Source organism: Perissodus microlepis, chromosome 6 (assembly GCF_051167445.1).
Source record: "Perissodus microlepis isolate ML-2025 ecotype Zambia chromosome 6, ASM5116744v1, whole genome shotgun sequence".
In the NCBI taxonomy this organism is placed as follows: Eukaryota; Metazoa; Chordata; class Actinopteri; order Cichliformes; family Cichlidae; genus Perissodus; species Perissodus microlepis.
Window position 1 is genome coordinate 15,510,523 of NC_140466.1, and position 13,045 is coordinate 15,523,567.

General features: G+C 39.4%; 1 protein-coding gene across 2 annotated transcripts; it reads right to left on the reverse strand.

Annotated features, from left to right (window-relative positions):
- Positions 1–345: 345 nt before the first annotated feature.
- On the reverse strand, positions 346–11,379 carry suz12b (SUZ12 polycomb repressive complex 2 subunit b). 2 transcript variants are annotated; one of them, XM_084931011.1, is made up of 17 exons: positions 11,072–11,379; positions 10,686–10,830; positions 9,871–9,917; positions 9,704–9,768; positions 9,498–9,566; positions 9,243–9,292; positions 8,651–8,736; positions 8,334–8,565; positions 7,985–8,090; positions 7,779–7,884; positions 7,482–7,659; positions 5,591–5,676; positions 5,030–5,173; positions 4,520–4,677; positions 3,689–3,887; positions 2,987–3,066; positions 346–2,202 (listed from the first exon to the last, which is right to left on the reverse strand). In XM_084931011.1, the coding sequence occupies exons 1-17, from the start codon at positions 11,084–11,086 to the stop codon at positions 1,896–1,898; spliced, it is 2,073 nt and encodes a 690-aa protein (XP_084787137.1). In that variant the 5' UTR covers positions 11,087–11,379; the 3' UTR covers positions 346–1,895. The 2 variants fall into 2 exon arrangements, with proteins under 2 accessions (XP_084787137.1, XP_084787136.1); XM_084931010.1 differs by having other exon boundaries at positions 5,591–5,679; positions 11,072–11,378.
- Positions 11,380–13,045: the final 1,666 nt, after the last annotated feature.

The following is a 13,045-nucleotide window of genomic DNA, read 5'->3' on the forward strand; positions in this document are numbered from 1 at the left end:
GCATGGTTGTTAGTGGCAAACTGTTGGTCTTCTGGGACTAACAATCATGCCACCCCTATACAATCATCTCTAGGTCCCCAAAAGTTGATTCTGTTCATCTAGACGTAGCGTTTTCAGTGGGAGAAATGTACAGAAAGTTGCAGTTTTGTCATTAATTGGCTGTAATGCACAAACTAAAGTGATCTTGACTACAATTTGATTGAAGGCCTATTAGATGTGTTCACTGTGCACAGGTTTCACTAAAATCCGTACAATATTCGAGCAGCAGTAGTGATTCTTGTGAATTCTGGAAGGGTAGTCAGTCAGTCCTGCAGCCAGTACATCTAAAAATAGTACAGGAATGGATAAGGACAAATGTGTTTTATTTCTTTAAATATAAAAATCCCCTTATCCAGAGTGTATATGCCACAATTTTCCACAGGGTGTTTTGACAACAACGTTTTTGTTTTCCACATGGACACAGAAAGCCTCCACGGATAACGGAGGGCAGAGGGAGAAATATACTGTTAATCTGGTTGTCCACAAGGGAATTCTGATGAAACTGAATGGTGATGTTCACCAATTTATGTGCACACTACTAAACACAACTACTGCTTCTTTTTTTTCCTCAAAAGAAGTGTTATGAAAAAAAAAAAAAAAAATTATACATACTTTAAATTTGTTTTTGTTTTTTTACAGAACTAAGAGAATGATGAAAACATTCCCCTTTGGCATCAACTGAAACTAAAAGAACAACTTAGTTGGACCTGAAAAATCCTCCAAACAACACCATATTGCTTTGAAAGGACAACTGCAACCTGTTCTTTACTAGATGCGAAATGGGGCACAGCTAAACATTTGATGTGATTACACTATACACATTTCTGTCAGCTACTCGTAACCCACGTTTAAAAATAGAAAATTCAAATAATGTTGTCTCCAATGTTCTCAGAGCTTGAAGTAGGGGGAAGGAAAAAAAACAAAACAAAAAAACTGCAGGTGCCTACAACAGAAAACAGCCGACATTCATTTCTCTGATGCTTTGCACGGCACACGGTGTGATGTGCTGCTGGTTGTCCACAAACAAAATACTCAGAAAACTTGACTTCCTTGGCTTTCCTTGCACCATCATCAATGTCAAACATATGATGAAATGTAATTTCGGTTTTGTTTTTTTAGCCTGGACTGAAATCTTACTTTATTCTGTAGTCCAGGATCCATGCTTACAGTACAACACTGACAACCTTGTCAGGAAACCCCACAATCCTTTAACTGTATCGCCCTTCATTTGAAATGTCATCCATAGCAGCGAATCCAGCCCTCCACAGATGATCATGAAAAAGCTGCATTCAAGTGCTGACGCAGCATGATCACATTTTTTTCCCCCCTTTCCAAATGACAATTTCAAGGTAAGCCTTCTAAATACAAACACCAAGTGCTAAAATAACCATCTAAAAAGGATACATTTTTAATCAAGGTTATTGTGTACGTGTACAAATAAACAGTGACAATGTTACCAGTACAGTTTTAACTGTAGCCGTCTATCATACCGAAGGCAGTCGTGCCACAGTAAAAGACACTCCATTTGTTTACTCTCAGTGACACAAGGATAATTCAATGGCTCCTACAAAATGCATATTAAGTAGGTTCAACTTGCATCATTCAGTCCACAAATTCCTGGTTTGTGTAGAAGTGGGCAATTCACTTTTATATTGTTCATATTTGGTTCAGTTCAAGTTCCGAAAACTTGTTTACCTTGTATACTGATCTGTGTCCAGTCAGTTCATCTGCTGCTCAGTTCTCCCACCTATCTAAGCACCAAAATGTCGGTCAAGTCCATTTAAGGGAGCAGGGGAGGGGGGAAAGAAAAATACAGAAAAATACAACAATCATAGTTCCCTCCAGCCAGCTTTACATCAGTCTGTTAGAGCGCTTTTTGTCCTCTTGCCCTGCTGTCCCCCACTTGGGGTGATGGCATTTCCATTACAGGCTCCTGCTGGATTCTGATCCTGCTGGTCCACCTCAACTTCCGGCAGCTCTTCTTGTATCTGCCGCAGTCGGGCCATTGCACGATCGATGGTGGATGTGCTTACCAGGTTGAAGTCGTGCATGCTGACTAGGTGCAAGAGGAAGTTGCGGCAGAGGTTGCGGCGGATGATGTGAGCGCCGCGGTCCTCCACGAAAAGCATGATGGCCTGATTCATCTGGTTGTCTGCAATGAAGCTGAAGGGGGGAATAATCAAATTATAGGAATCTAGCATTTCTACAGTCAGAGGCTGTAAAAACACCATCAAGCTACTTTGAAGTCACTCATTAATTTGCGGACTACCATTAGAAGCTTTGAGCTCAGCAGCTCCAGCACTGATGTTTTGGAACCAGATTTTATGAGTGCGTGTGGTAGCTACGTGTCAACCAAAGGCTGCCCTGCCCTAGAGGATACCCTGCATTACTGATTTTACTCTGGGACCACTTTACAACATAATGTACAAAGAACCTTATGCGCCTTAAAAACAAAAAACAGACTGGAAACTGACAATCAAATTCAAGGCTTTTTGACACACTCATAATGGAGACATGTTTCTCACAGACATCTATGATCTGACTCTCTTTTACAACTAAATGTGTCGCCACCTGCTGGCTACTGAAAGAATGCAGGTTTTAGAGGCTCCACACTGTGATCAAAATATGTAAAAACTACAATATAACTGCTGGATGGTTTATTAAATTGAGCATATTCTTGAAGATTTTTTTTTTATGATTTGTTTGGAATCGTCGGTGATGACATCCTGTTTAATCCCATTTATTATTTGCAAACAGTTTCCCAGAGCAAAAAGTTAAGAAATAAAATAAAGTAAATAAATAAAGTCCAATATGTTTTCCACTCACCCAGTTGAGAGAAAAAACAAAACAAAAACAAAAAAAACCCTGACACAGTTGAATATAAACTAGCTACACCGTTATAAGCATCCTGCAAAATCTCTGCTTCAAACTGATATATTCAGCATACCCATGCTTCATGACGTGCAGGTTCCACAGCTTCATCACCTCCTTCTCTCCTTCATTAACGTCCGTGAACTCATCCAGTTGCTATAGTAATTAAAGAAAATAAATAAATAAATAAATAAATGATACTCAATTAAGATACACTCCAATATGAACAACTTGCCATATAAGCCAAATGTAACAGTAAAACAGTGTGTAATGTGTGTCGAGTTTTACATCATTACAATTGTGAATAAGCAGTAATGAAAACTCATCAGGGGCTAATCTCACAGGTTTTCTGTCACTCCTGTCAGAAGTGTAACTAACAGACTTTGTTCTACAGGGTTCGGTGAGATCAATAATGAAGTGACACATGTTGTGTATCAGTTGAAGAACAAGCTGAAGAGGTGTTCAGTGTTGGCAGCAGTTTTTCTGCCCTGAGCACCTCCAAGTTATTTATGGGTGACCGGCCCGACCCAAATGATTTCTCACTCTGTTGCTATGGTAACTCTGAAATCTTTGTTTTTCCATTTCTCAGGTTTTGTTTTTTTGTTTTGTTTTTTAATGTTTCCCTCTCATCCCAATTGTGGGGTCTGGGAAATTCAAGGACACAATCGCAACTTTTCCTTGGATTTATTTCATTGGTGAATCATTTCTCCTTTACTGAAGTTGATGACAATCAGCCTTTTACTGGGTAAAAATGACTTTATGAGCACTGGTTTCTCACCGTGGCAGTTTTCTCCCTGAGCCACTCTGGATCCCTTTCATCCTCGCTGTCTACATCCATTTCCTGAGGCCGCAGGGGCATGCAGCTATCACTGTGGAAATAAAGGCGGTTATGTCCACTGACGTAGGTCCTCTGCTGCTCCAACTCTCCGTCCTCAGACTCCAGGAACTCTGAAAGACTTGGCTTGGTCCTCTTGGGCCTAGCAAGAGAAGAAGAAAATTAATTTTGTATTTAACACTGTGTAGGCTGACGTTTCAGAAATATATAATTTTACTGTCTTACATATGAAATAATATTTTCAAAGCATCCCCAGTTTGAGGTGGAATTAAGGTAACCTTGCATCCTCACCAAAATAAATATTTGCTCAATTGTTAAAACTAGGATATAAATTTATAGTTTTTTTTATACACTTGTCCAAATTTTTTGCCATAATTTGCATATGAATTTTTAATTGTTTAAGTTTTGTGACTTTTAAAGTAAAGGTTCATGATAAATATGAAGATACTCCCCTCAAAGGAATCAAGTAAAAACTCTTCACGCTATTGTCCGTGTATGCTTTCATCAGACAATTACATCTCGGCTTTCCAGACCATTATCAACCAAACTCATTTCTACCTGATACATTAGTATAAGAACATATCAGAGCTAATCCGTTTAGAGTTGCCTTCCTGCCAAGCTCCTCAGACTTTTGCTCCAAGTCTGTTTAAACCATGGTTAGTGTGCATGATCAGGTCATTAACGTTAATTCAGCTCATTACCCCTTCATTAACAGACAAATGAAGGGGAAAATGAGTCAGTTCTGTTAACTCTGAATGAAGGTCGTGTGTCTACCTGGAAACCAGTACGTGAGTCACAGCGGTCCTCTTGACTGGGCCGTTGCGGCTAAAAGCAAAGCCTGGCTGGCTGTGAATGTCCTGAGGGTTGCCAACGTATGAGCCGTCATAGCACTCGTTGATGGAAACGTCTATCCTTGCTCCTTTAGGGTGAGGCTGCAGATTAAGAAACAAATAAAAGAACTATATCAACCATTCAACTGTTAAAATAATCATTCAATGGTTAATATTTAATATGGAGCAAATGATGTGATTAAATAACAGATTAAATATTTGAGGAAAAATCAGGAATAATGACAATTAGAATAATCCCATTCTCCTTGCACTCTTTAACTGACAAGACTGAAAATACATAACACAAGTGTATAGTTTATACAAGTGTTTTAAGATACAGCTTGCAGATTACAACCCCCCCCACAGCATCTTTGAACTTTAAGACTGTGTGAGATCCCATGGTGTCTTGTGAAGACTCATGACTTGCCCAGCCACACACACACTTATCTCTTACCACATAGTTGAAGATAAAGCGGGAGTGGGAGAGTTTGAGGTGTTTGAGCAGGCTGTAGAGTTTGCTGCAGTTCAGGGTACACCAGGGACAGTGAAGATCATCTCTCGCCTCCGTCTGCTGCCGCGTATTATTGTTGTACAGAAACTGAGGAAGAACAAACCATCGATTTACTACAAGATAAACCAGAGATGGTGAACCTACAGTAGATGTAAAGCAGGGTCATAAAAATCAGAGTTACTGTCACTTATGACACGCTAAGGGCAAGCACCCAACAACTAAAAATTGTCGTTACATTAAGTTTTAAAAAGGTGAATGATTACTAGTGGTGCAATGGATCACGGTTGATCCGTAATCCGAACCGTGAGATTTTTGATCCGTTGCACCACTAATGATTACAAAAAAAAAAAAAAAAAAAAGGGGGTCAAAACATGACAGTAATTCTAAAACGGCTCCAAAAAAAACATACCACAAAGACACTGCACATTTTTATCAACCTAAACAAATGGTTCTTATAATAAGTGTGCCAGGCTCAAATGTATTCCTTACTGTTGTGTGGTGTACCTGATAAAATATACGTAGCTTCTGTCGCGGCTCACATGGGACCTGCTCTTTCTTCGTCTGAATGTCTGTGCTGACTGACTCTTTCACTGCTGGCAGGAACAGATGGAGAAGTTAATTCTTGGAGAGTCACCAAATGACAAATTATGTGGACTTTTTTGTAAACACACTGAAGGGCTTCTTCGAGAAGGAGAAATTGCATTTCCCCCCTCCCCGCCCAGTAACAAAAGATACACAATCTAAGTGCAAATATATCTGTTGATAAAGCCCATTTCAGACATGGAATACGTAACATTGTTGTAGCTTCACCTACATGTTTATGTAATGACCTGATGACATTAAAAACACACGGTCACTGAAGAATTTCACCTTTGTTACAACACAGAGCACAAAAAGAGTTTCCTTCCCACCACAAGAGTAGAAGCACACCTAATGAGCAAATAAAGGAGGATGAGTGCTTACATTTCTGAAATGGAGAGCATAAGTGACAGGATTTAAAACTTGATGTGCAGATGAAAGGTTAAGCCACAGAGAAACAATCACAAGTGCTTAAGGTGAAAGAGATGAGAGAGGTACTAACCCACCCCCTCACTAGGCAGGCCAAGTGTTCCTTTAACTACATCGTTAGTTATATTTAGTTGCATATAAGAACCCATATTGAATACTGACATTCATTCGCAAAACAAAGACTTTAGACACTCCTACTCTGTGCGCAGAAGTCCGAGAGATCTTCCAAGAAAGGTGTTGCCATGTTCCAGAAAAAAATAATAATAATAATAAAAAATTATTGCTCAATAGTCAGCGATTTCATACCTGTTGATCTCTAATCTGGAACATAACCTGTCCTGGAGCGGGTTATATACGCAGCATAAGTTACCATGGCGAGCTACTCCTGTAAGAAGTAATCCACCTTTGTAGTACTGAAAACCCAAGGTTAACCCTCAAGTTGCTGAGATAAGCCAAAATCCAGCTTCACAGCAGAGACCTCTGGTCCCCTGTTCCAAAACCAACCTAAACGCAAACAGATCATTTATGACATGGTTACACTATTTTAGCATTAAATAAATTGAGCCATTAGGGGCTCTGACTAATGCTAGGGGACACTTTGGCTGAGGAGCACCACTGCAAAATGGTAACATTAGTAAGTAAAGTATATCAGTTAGCACTGGAGTCAATGTAAATAATGTTACATCCAAACAGATGGCTAGCACTCACCATATCAAAACAACCCGAGCTTTTAGAGATAATTAATAGGACCAACTCATAACTGTGTGTGCACACATGTCAGTCCACACACAGTTACTAATGATCAGACGTCAGGCAGTGACTCATAACTGCTTTTTGCTCATTTGGAAGCATTATGCCAAATACTGATACATATAAAATACTCCCCCAAAAAATAAATAAATAATTAAGTAGCGACATTGTGCCTTTTACAGAAGGATTCACGGGATTGTTCCAACATGATGGTGACGTGCAGAGGTGCCTGCACATTTATGGGATGAAAAGCATGTCTGAAAGGGACTCAACAGCTATTTACACAGCGCCTTTTGCCAGATTCAGTTACAAATAGATCATCCCACACCAATATCATAGTGGGCGAATAATCCAAAAGCATGACCCACTCGGGTTTGTCAGAGAATCTGTTCAGGAAATCTCTTTATTTGGTGTTTTGTCTGAACCCTTTTGCAGTGCTTTTAATTAATCAGAAGATCTGGCCTTCTCTTGTCATCTGTGGACATTTTCTGGTCCTCCTCTTGAATGTAATATAAGATAAAAATGTAATCCAGGGATTTTGAAAAACCGATAGCATCACACTGATAGAATTTTTCCACGTCATTGCATTGCTCTAAATTTCTAAGTTCAAGCTACCGTGAATTGTTTTTGTACTTACTCATGAGGGCAGTTCGGTGGTTGCTGGTTCTGGTCTCCATAGGGCTGGAGCTATCCGAGTTGCGCGTAGAGAGGGGTTTAGCCACAGGAGCAGTGGACTTTCCACTGCCATCACCTGTCCAACGCAGCGTGAACTGCAATGTGGGTCCCTGAGAAAATGTCTCAAATGGTGGCAGTCTCTGTGGGACAGTCATGGTCAGTGAAGCAGTGAGGTGGACAAGAAGGAAATTAGCATTCAAGTTCAATATGACAAACACAATTACACCTTCCTTTCAGAGACCTAATCCAGCCAGCCTACCTTCCCATCAAGAATGGTTTCCCATGTGGCTCGCTTCTTGCTCACAGGGCTGTCGTCCATCCCTTGCATTGACACCTCATACTCCCCATCCAGCAGCTGCAGTCTCCTGTGGACAAAGTAGTGCGTGTTTTGAGGAGTACAGGCAAAATCGACTGCAAGAGGGACATATTTAGAACTTAAAAAGGAAAGAAAGTACAAATCCTTACCTATTCTTATCAAAGACGGTCATCTGTGCAACATAGGTCTCTGTGGTCTCTCCTTCATCCCTATGGGATGAACTTCGCTTCTTTCTAGTAGGAGTATCTGTTACATCTTCATGTTTAAAAATAAATAAATAAACAAATAAATAAACAAATAACAACTGAGACCAAGAATGTAATATCTAGCCAGCAACTATTTCAGTTACAGCTGGTATCATTTTCAGATGAGATGCTCACAGAAAGAATATTCAATCCCTTATGCTACTCTCCCAACAAACTGCACTGTTAAATTATTCATCTAAATGGTGCACAGTCAAAAACAGAGCATAAAAAGGTTTTACTGTGGGATTCCTACCAATGTTTTCATTGGCCTCTCCATTCACTAGACCACTGGCATCCCTTCTCCCTGTGCGCGATACCCTGAACAGAAGCGAGTAGGACTTCACCATGTGGCTGTTGCTGGGCTCAAATTCATTGCTGGGAACCAGTAAGGAAGGGTAGGAGCCGGGCTTGGTTTGGTTACTGTCGGGATTCAAAGGCACCTGCTTTTTACCTGTAGGCACTTGCTTTATCGGGCAGCTGACATCCTGAAATACAAAAACAACCACGAGTGAGCAACGGCAGATGCATTGACATGTTGCCAAAAGTGACAGACCCAGTGTTTTACTTTACCTTGCGTTTTTTATGGCAGACTTTGACAAGTAGCACCTCTAAGGACACAGAATTTTGTTCATTTTCTGAATTCTGAGATGGCTTTTCTAGAGGGAAACAAGAAGAGTTTGTGTCAATCACAAACAACTGTATATTCTCCTTCTTTCTTATATACATAAGAAGCATCTCTTAACATCTAAGGAGCTTGGAAAGAAAAGCGTCTGGACTTCTTTAAGTTGCTTGAAGACATTTCACCTCTCATCCGAGAAGCTTCTTCAGTTCTAGGGTCAAATGGTTGACCTTGGACTGAGAACCTTCACAGACATATCTCTTAACATCGATTAATGTTATCCTACATGCAACTGTAAGACTGCATAGCAGTATGTTGGTACAAAAAAAAAAAAAAAAAAAAAAGGTTCTTCTGCCTTGCTTCTGAGTGACTACTTTTGTCATTTCTATCAATGTGGTTGTTTAACATGTGTCAAAGCAAAACCAAATTTCAAACAGCTGAATATTGTGGAAATTTCTGACACACCTAAGCATTTCCGAGTCATTTCTTTCATAGGGAAATACACAAAACACAGGTACTTGGTGAAGATTAACATGTGCTTACCATCCTTATGGAAGAACCCAGTGAATGTTAACTGTAGATGTGAGGACAAGCTAAAAAAAAAAAAAAAATGCACAGGTGAAACTAGGTCATATCAAGTGCTACAACTGTTATTATGAATAGTAAAAAAAATAAAATTAAAAAAAAAACCCTGCAAGGTACATATAACTGTATCAACAACGCCACAGGGTCAGAAAAATTAGCTTTGTTCAATACAAAATACAGAAAACAGATGCAACACTTGTAAAGCTGTGTTACCTTGGAGAATCCTGCTCCCCCTTCATCTTCACCACTGTCTGCAACATATCATCCACTTTGAATGTTTTCCTGGAAAGAAGTCAGAGAACGTTTGTTCACAAACATCGTCAGGAACAAATCATCTTTAACTAACTATGACAGTGCATCGTTATGACAAAAAAAAAAAAAAAAAAAAAAAAGGATTCATGTTTCTCCAGAATCCATACCTTCTGGCATTTGTTCGACCATTTCTGTGAGACATGAAGGTGAGTGTCCTGTGCAAAAATATGGGCTAAGAAAAAGAAAAAAAAAAGGGTGGGTGGATATCAGTCATTTTCCATCAGCAGTTTAAAGCAGTTAAATTAAGATATAAATGTGTAGAGTATTCACTTACTGCAATCAAATTCCTTGTGCGTAGAAATCTGTATATCTGAGTTGGTTCTAGAAATACAACAAGTCTTGTTTTAGACAGTATCACACCCCTCTCATATCATCATCATCTAAAGAAAGCTACTTTTGGCTGCTCCCTCATTTTATTCACAAGCGGCCACCACAGCAGGGAGCTCCACGTGTTTGATTTGGTAGAGTGGTACGCCAGATCCCCTTCTTGTATGTCTACCAAGGGAATTGGGGATCTTCTGCTTGTTAAGCAAAGTGTAAACCAATACACTAGGGAAACACTGACAGCAAGTTTGTAGAAAGAGAACAATATTAAAAGCCTGAATAGGATCTTGGGGGGTGGGGTGGGGTCATTAAGGCCAGGTGATCTGCAATACCACATGTGGCCCCTTTGTCAATCAGCTCATTATTTTTGACTTGATCTGAAAAACCCATCCATATTACTGTAGTGCATTTCTCATATGCCAACACTTCTTCTGGTATGTGGTGACTAATTTGGCATGACACCCCCCCCCCCCCCCCCCCAAAAAAAAGAAAGAAAAAAGTATTGGGAGTGTGTTTTAGCCTGATTTCAGTCTGATAGTTGTTACCTTACTACAGCAGTCATTACGTTAAGTTAAAAACAATATTTAGGACTCCATTTGGAATTAAACCAAATGCCAGCCAGTCAAAAAGGCAACTAAAAAACCCCACAATAAATCACAGTAAAAATGATCAGAGTAGCGGAACAATCACGGAAAGCACAGGAAAGTCTCTCGTGAACCCAAACCGTAAACTTGTATTATAATGTAACAAGTAGTGAAGTCTCACTTTCAAAGGCCTGTAGGAACAGCTCATGGTCGGCCTGAATCTGCTCCATCTTCGGCTTTTTTACAGAGTTCATCATTGCTGATGAGGCAGGGTAGACGGCGCCGTTAGCTTTGCAACTGGCCCCGCTCATAATATGACCTGAGTTCTGCGGAGTGAGACAACACCACACGTTAGAAGAAAAAAGATTAAGGCATAGGTGCGGGAAACACAACAAGTTAGCTTAGCAAAACACTAGCATTAGCACGCGAGCTAACGGCTAGAAGCACAGCGCTAACACGCTAGCCTGCCTTTTACCGCACTATTTATTCGGTTAATCAAACCGCCGTTAACAAAGCTTCCAAAATTTGTAACGTGGCAAATATGGGGTATATAAAAAAGTAACGTACCCTGGCTGATGGCATTAATTTGCTGGCCTCGCTGCCTCTAGCACAAGCCTGGCAGACTCAACAGCAGAAACCTGTGAAGAGGAGGCGACAAGACGCTGGCTAGTTAGCTAGCAGTGCTAGCATAGTTTACTTCAAAACAAACCTCCGGACACTCGAAGCTGTTCTGCATTCATCCGTCCGAAATACTACCAGTAGTTCTGGGTATATTGGACCCGATTATTGATATTCTATCTGTAACTTGTTCTCAATGCGGTATCCCTTCAATTTGTACTGAACAACAGAGCACTGGTCAGTTGTCAGCCAATAGGACATGAGCGGTGCCAATGCAGAACTTTGATTGGCTACTCAGCTTCAGTGACGTCAGACAACGCGCTCTCGCTTTCTACGATTTTGCGGGAAATCGAGTCCATCTGCATTCATCATATCCAGACGAGCACACAGCAGCCAGAGCTCTGTCATTCACAAAATGTACTCAAGAATTCACAATATAAACCCTACGAACCCAAATATATTCAGTCTGACTATTTATTCAATGAAAAATCAATAGCAAATCAAAGATCGGAATTAATATTTATATTTTCTGTTTTATTGCATTGACCGCATTGTTGTTGAGAGGTACTTCACATTTGTACGAATATTTTCAGTAGAACATAACGATACAGGTGCTGTAGGTTAAATTGTGCTGTAAAAGTAGAAAAGTGTGGCTAAAATCTATGTTAGTAATAAAATGTGGACGCTAAGAACATTAAACAAATAACCTAAAAACCTAACATTTACTTTTTAGTTTTTAATAATGTCGACATTATTCAAACAGATTGTACTCTGCCAGCAGGTTACAATAACTGTAATATTTACATACGTGGTATAAATGCTACGATTACTGTAATTTTTAAAAGACCATATTCTAATCCATGGAAGACTTTAGAAAAAATATTACTTTATATCACGGGCGTTTCTAGGTTTTTTTTTTTTGTTTTTTTTTTTTTATTAATGGGGTGGCACAGGGAGGAATAAGAACACAAAGGAGACTAATGTGTGAACCCTTGTGTCCTATTATAGATTTATTACATGAAAAGTGCTGCTGTACTCCTTCTTTTTCCTCTCTTTCTTTCTTTCAGATACTCCCTTTTGGGGCCACCACAGTAGATCATCTGTCTAAATCTCACCTTTTCCATCTCACCTGTCACGCCAAACTTCTGCAAGTCTTCCTTCACTACATCCACAAACCTCTTCTGAGGTCTTTCTCTTTTGCTCCTGCCTGGCAGCTCAATATTCAACATCCTCTGTCCAGTTTATCCACTACCTCTTCTCTGCACATGTCCAAACTACGTCATCTTTGTCGCTCTAATTTTGTATCCAAAGCGTTCAACCAGGGGCGGATCTAGAGAAATTTTCTTGGGGTGGCATGAGGGTAGCATGGAAATCAAATAGGGTGGCAAAATCAAAGCCTTTTTTGAAAAACACACATGCAAGTGTTACATATGGGTAAAATGATTCAAATGCAGTAAGTATACACGTTTCATACAAATATAGTCTATCACTTAATTATTTTCTGTAGCCCACATAATTAAAAATTTCAGTGACATAAAACATGTGAATTTACATTTTTATGTACTTTTGATTTACATTTGTATTTCACCTTCAAATTGTTTTAAATTATTTTTTCCCTTGCGTTGCTTGGTATCATTCTTTTTAGCTCAAACTTGTGTATCTGAATTTACAGTTATTTTTTCATTGACATATTAACACAACTGATCTGAAATCAAACACAGATTGGGGGGGGGGGGGTAACTGTAAAAACCACAGACACGTTTAGCAAATTATTTTCATAACTTCAAATACAAATATAAATTGTAAATTTTGAAAACTTATGCACAAATTTTGTAAATTATAAAGTTATATACAACTATTTATCTAAAAATGTAGCCAATGCATCTGGCGTTTTTTGTTTGTTTGTACAACCATTTAAAAATA

Bases quoted from the DNA above. Each gene is read 5' to 3' on its own strand.
- suz12b (XM_084931010.1), bottom strand. The intron at 9,567-9,703 runs GTATGGATTCTG...ACTTCTTTCCAG, and splicing joins GGTCGAACAAATGCCAGAAG to GAAAACATTCAAAGTGGATG. The intron at 7,885-7,984 runs GTAAGGATTTGT...CTTTGTCCACAG, and splicing joins ACCGTCTTTGATAAGAATAG to GAGACTGCAGCTGCTGGATG.